The sequence below is a fragment of the Eucalyptus grandis genome, chromosome 5 (assembly GCF_016545825.1).
Source record: "Eucalyptus grandis isolate ANBG69807.140 chromosome 5, ASM1654582v1, whole genome shotgun sequence".
Taxonomy (NCBI): domain Eukaryota; kingdom Viridiplantae; phylum Streptophyta; class Magnoliopsida; order Myrtales; family Myrtaceae; genus Eucalyptus; species Eucalyptus grandis.
Genome location: NC_052616.1, coordinates 12,187,441 through 12,193,156, shown reverse-complemented (window position 1 = coordinate 12,193,156; position 5,716 = coordinate 12,187,441). Strand labels below are relative to the sequence as shown.

The 5,716-nt window shown below is 42.4% G+C and overlaps 1 protein-coding gene across 4 annotated transcripts; it reads right to left on the bottom strand.

Moving 5' to 3' along the window:
- Positions 1 to 586: 586 nt before the first annotated feature.
- LOC104444214 (protein MOS2) lies at positions 587 to 5,403 on the bottom strand. 4 transcript variants are annotated; one of them, XR_001987469.2, is made up of 3 exons: positions 3,818 to 5,403; positions 1,925 to 2,067; positions 587 to 1,615 (listed from the first exon to the last, which is right to left on the bottom strand). XR_001987469.2 is itself a non-coding variant. In XM_018874167.2 (2 exons), the coding sequence occupies exon 1, from the start codon at positions 5,258 to 5,260 to the stop codon at positions 3,851 to 3,853; it is 1,410 nt and encodes a 469-aa protein (XP_018729712.2). In that variant the 5' UTR covers positions 5,261 to 5,403; the 3' UTR covers positions 587 to 1,566; positions 3,818 to 3,850. The 4 variants fall into 4 exon arrangements, 2 of the variants coding, with proteins under 2 accessions (XP_018729712.2, XP_018729709.2); XR_005551465.1 differs by having other exon boundaries at positions 587 to 1,566; XM_018874167.2 differs by lacking the exon at positions 1,925 to 2,067 and having other exon boundaries at positions 587 to 1,566.
- Between the last annotated feature and the right edge of the window lie 313 nt (positions 5,404 to 5,716).

Genomic DNA, 5,716 nt, shown 5'->3' with positions numbered 1-5,716 from the left:
CAAATCCGTGAGTGAGAGAAAGATTCCGAACCACTTGAGACTATAGTTGCATCTACAAAAGTCGTCCTTCGTCCATGCAATTGCTTTGCCCATTCGGCATTGGATAGTTCTATGTACCACATTGTAATAGATATGATAAAACACCGTAGGGACAAAAACAGAACGATCATTTAAAGGTCATATTCGATATGACAAAACATCTTACAACTACAAATGTGCTATAAGACCGTTCATTCTCAAATTTTTCATGCACTTTTTTATTAGAGGAAATGGGACAATCCTTTTTGGACAATAAAGTGCTAACAAACCAATCATATCACATCTTTGTAACGTGTGAACCTCGTGATTATTATTTTAAACGAGAGTCATAGTCAAAGATGATTTCGTGCATTGGTTGGACGTGCATAATATCAAATACTAAATTGAATCTCTATTAAAGTAATGCTTCTTTCGATACGAGCCAAAAAAACCAGATCAGTGTTTGAACCCATCAGTCCGTAAGGACGCTGACATTGCCTGCGCTTGCGGACATAAACAAAAGCAACCTAGCTCAAACCATATATTCATCCACTAGAAAGGGTGGCCGTATCCAAATTCTCTATCAACATATCTTATCTCGTGTCACGTGACGATGTCAGTACCTTTTAGATTAAGACTTTTATCAAAGGGGGAGGGGCCGTGACTGGCGGTTGGACAATGAGCTGCTCTAATTCAAGCATCATTTCTAATCAGAACTCTTGCCGGCCCGCCCCTACCTTAACAAAACCACTACAAAGGGGGAGACCATTTGGGAACGTCGCCGTTCGTCGCATCCGAGATATGGCAGAGTCGCTGCTCGGTCTCTTAAATATGAAACCTTTCAAGGTATCAAATTAAATCCACTCGCCCCTTCTAACAAGGGGTTGAGCAGAGCTAAAGGCAATACATGACTACCGGGAAGCCGGGAAGCAGCACTAGTTGGAAACAACGGGGAAAATACAACCTCCAAGTCATCAAACCAGAGTCGCAGCTAGGTCCGGAAAACAAGCGCGATGTACAGGATGTTCGCTCTGGACATGCATGGACAAACTCAATGCATGTCCAGAACGAACGCTGGATCAAACCGTGCCGCGATGCTCACAGAAGCAGATATTGTGTCTGCACAGTGGAGGAAAATACAGCAAACATATCCAGCAAACCTCTTTTTCTCCTCCAATAAAGGATACTGGAAAAGAGACAGAAACAAGGGAGGCAAGAAGCTCCTCACTTCCATCACCTGGAAGTAATCTGGACTAGTTACATAGCAGCCTGCAGTCTTCTCATTTTATGGCAACCTGGATGTCAGTTGTGCTGATCAAAATCCGCTGAACATCCAACTTTTGATGGGATGTTCCATCACGGAGCTACGCACACAAGTGAACTACGGAGAATTGTGGATGTCAAGATCTAAACACAGATGGTTCGATGAATATTTAGGAAGTATCTGTATCAAATCTTGGGTGGTCATCTGCTGCTCCTCATAACATTTTAGGCGTTCAGCAAATGTTTGCCATGGCCCTGTGATTCAATTGCATCGTATAACCATCCCTGGAGAGCAACAGATCCAACTCTCCATGAGCAAATACTAGCGAGAACCCTGATAATTAGATATGAAGCGTAAGAAAAAAGCGGTGAGGTATGCAGAAAAGCAATTGTGCGGCGAAAGTCAAGTATTGTAGGGAAAAAATTAATATAGGAAAGTAAAACGTAGACACTGGACAAAATTTGTAATTCCTTCCCTTGTTTAGATGCATAATGGAGAAAACTATGCGGAGGAAAATAAAATTGACTGATAGACTTGAGTAGCCTTTTTCTTTCTCTTGCTTCTTGCTTACCACTTTCACTAAGTATATTCTTGTGATTATATTTATAAGTATCAGACACAAGTCAACTTCCATCCATTTACCTCTGACTTTGGAGAGACCTTTTTTGGGTCCACCAGTAAGTAAATGAATTTCCTTCCATTCCGTTGTAGTTAGCCAGATAATAGAATCATTGCGAGCAGGTTCTTTTTTCTTTTTCTTTTTTTCCTTCTGGTCCTTTCAATGTCTTCCATTCAAGATAAAAGAACAAAACGCAAACACTCATGAGTAAGGAAGAAAAAGTGGGCACTAAAAATAGAGTTGAACCGCATTAATATCAATTTGTTTCAACTGTACTTAAAAAAAAAAAAAAAATAGAATATCACATTTGTGTTAACAAGGATGTTTATGGTTCGTGGGTCTGTTTGGAGTATACTTTAAATCAAAAACAAAAAACAACGAATTTCAGTTAGAAATTTCACCAAAATCAATTTAATAAGGTTTAAAGTCAAACCAAACCATGAACTTAGTTCATTTAAGAGATATGGCTCTAAAGCAATAGCAGCTAAGAAGCTAAGTAGTGAGTTTCATTTAATTGCTAACATCAAGCTAGAAAATTATTTCCATTATAGAAAACCATAAAGGAAAAATGCAAGCTGCAAAGAAATAGAAAATTCATTAGCTATGACAATTTTTTTCATTAGGTGCGAGAAAGAGGGATCATAGTCTTACTGTTGATGACAAAATTATTTCCTTAACAAATACTATCAATTTGGTTAGGTTTATCAAGTTAACACAAGTAAGGGAACCCCAACAAATAAGTTTAACAGAAAACTTCTCTACAACCTGAGACCAAATAAATTCAGCCTTAACAGATAGCAGCTTCATCAGTTTTTAAACTTTTGCCACCACTTCAACACCCCACCCCCAACCCCCCAAAAAAAGAAATATATATATTTGCCACCACTAGAGCTCATCAACCATGCCAAAGAGTTACAAAATCCCAACTTAACAAACTCATTCATATGCCTATCTAGCAATGATTTGCCAGCCACCAAGCACATGGAGAAACTAATTGAATGGGTGATTGGTTCAATCCAGAGATACTAATTGATTGCACCAAATCCCCCAGCTAAGAGCAGAAATGTTAAGTAATTCAGCATTGCCTCACTTAGTAAGCAGATCCTCTTGACTCAACTCATTAGTGCCTTTTGACGCAAATAAATAAAATCACGACCAAGGAATTGGAATTTAAATTTCACTGTATAATGAAACTTTACTGCTTTTTTTTCATATATTTGAATATTGACAATCATAAGACTGGGACAAGATATCATAAGTCAACCTGCACCATCTTCAGAAATCCAAACTCTCTACTTCCACCATGCACAACATTTTGGAACCACTGTCACTGATCTGGTCCACTATCAAAGGGTATATCCATACATGTCCTTCCCAAACAACTTAAAATCAAAATCGTTTAAAGCAAATTGCTTTTGGAGTGTCATCAGAATAAGTTCCTGTTATGAGGTTGAGATCTAACTAGTCAAGCCAGCAATTCGTTGTTACTGCCATTACAGCTCAACATATGAACATCCAATTATTTAGTACATTTCAAAGTGGAAGAATAAATGAACAAAAAACTGTTTTCTCCGTGCTCTATTTTCTTCTTTTGATCTCTGTTACTTCTCGACTTTTTTTCTTTTACTCTCATCAACTTTATGTAACTTAGCAATAAAATAGACCAACGACGAGAATAACAGAAGAATACTAAAACAAAACCTTAATATTCTTATTTGACAAAGGAATCGCTTCAGCTGGTAGAACTTACTTAATATCTCAAAATGTACATAATATGAATCTAATGGACAACAGAAAAATTTACTTAACGCCATCACCATCACCTCAAGCAACTGCTAATACCGAATGCATCAATCAAATGTGACCTCAAACTGCCTAATTACTAAATAGGAGACATGTCAAACAGGAACACCTACCATCCTTTTCACACTGTTGTGGCATGGAGCAAATCAATATCCAATTAAGCTTGGATCTCCAACGTACTCAGCAATTTGATCAAGCCGCACATTGAACAACTCCTGACTGTCAGCATCGCGGACTACACCAGTCTCTCTGTCAGAATCCCTGTCCACTAGACTCCCATGGACACCCTTATAACGACCAGACAAAACAAAAACTGGACCCCCACGCTTGGGTAATGCAGTCTCGAGATAATCTTGATCTACACCTTGAATAAGTTCTTTGCTCTCATCCATCAATATATCACAAATCTTCGGTCCAACGACATCAACCACCCTTCCCTTCTTCAGATACAATCTCCCACCTTTCAAATTCTTGCTGATCACTCTAACTCTAATGTGACTCATCAGCCACCCAACTTTACCACTGTCACCCCTCTTATCTCCACCATTTCGAACATCTCTCTTCACTTCATCTCCACTCTTTCTACGACTTCCAGAGCTATCATTCTTAATACGAAGCTCCTTCATCTTCCTCAAAAACTTTTCTTCCTCAGCAGAACCCAACTCAGCGAGATCCTTGATCCTGACCTTGACTTCCTCTTCTCTCCTTGAGAGATTCAGAATCACCGATTCGCCACCAACTACTTCCACAATTTTCCCCTTCAATCCAAACAAGTCCTCTCTACTTCCCCCAACAATCCTCATCTCTTTACCCACTCGAAACCTCCCATCGCCTCCCCGACTATCCCTCCCGTTCGCCTCCACTTCCGGCACTGGCTTCTGGGGCTCAAACCCCAGCCCAAACCTCTCTCGGCCCCTCTTCTCAATCTGCCTAATCGGAACATCCTCCTTGGCGTTCTTCCCCACCCCTTTCCCCTCTTGCCAACCATAACCCCTAAGATAGGCCGCCGCAAATTCCTCCACGGGCATGTCCTCGTACCCCGGATCATCCCCCAACTTCGCCAGCTCCTCCCTCAGTTTCAGCCCGGAATCATCCAGCCTCCCCGATCTCTCGGGCGCCTCGGGCTTGACCTCGACCTCACCCTCACCCTCACCCTCACCCTCACCCTCCAACTCCATCTCGCCGCCGTTCTCTCTCCGACGGACGGTGAGGCCGTACGACACGGCGCCGGCGTTGGCCTCCTCCTCGAGGGACCTGGACTGGGACTGGAACCGGGAGAGATCGCCGGCGGCGGACTCCTCGGGGCGGAAAGGCAGGTCGAGGTTCTTCATCTTCTTGGAGGGGCGCCACTCGTTGGGTTTCGGCGGGATGACCAGCCGGCTCCTGCCGTCCGCCGAGACATCGGAGGGATCGAATTGGGTGATCTCCTCGCGCCGCGCCGATGAGGACGGCGCCTCCCCGCGGCCGTCGCCGGCGTCGGCGAAGCCGAAGGGGGCGGAGAGGGGCTTGGCGGCGGGCTTCGGGGGCTTCTTGGAGGCGTTGAAGGAGAGCTTCATGGCGATTCCTAGAGCTTCGCCGGAAACCTAACCGGAGCAGAAAGAGGGGCGACGGGAGCGGCGATGATGTAAATCGAAGGAAGACGATGAGGGAACGATCGAGGAAAGAGGGGAAAGCGGAAAATAGTTTTTAAAATTCTAGGATTTCGGTCAAAACTCTTAAAAAGCGTGTTCGTGTTTCTTTATTTAATTTATGACTTAATGATGTCCACATCAGACTGCATTACAGAATTTCTCAAAAATATTACTTCCTTTATTATATTAAAAATAATGGCTTAATTAGATCTTGCTCAACCGGTCAACTCCTTCTCATGCTGGAAGGGATAGGTGGGAGTCCGAATCTCCACATTTTTAATGGTTTCGGGTGAAAGTAATTTAGGTTTACGTGTGGGTTTTTAAAGGTGTGTTTATTTGTGTTTATGTTCAAAATTGTTAGGGAAATGTAAATAGAAAAAA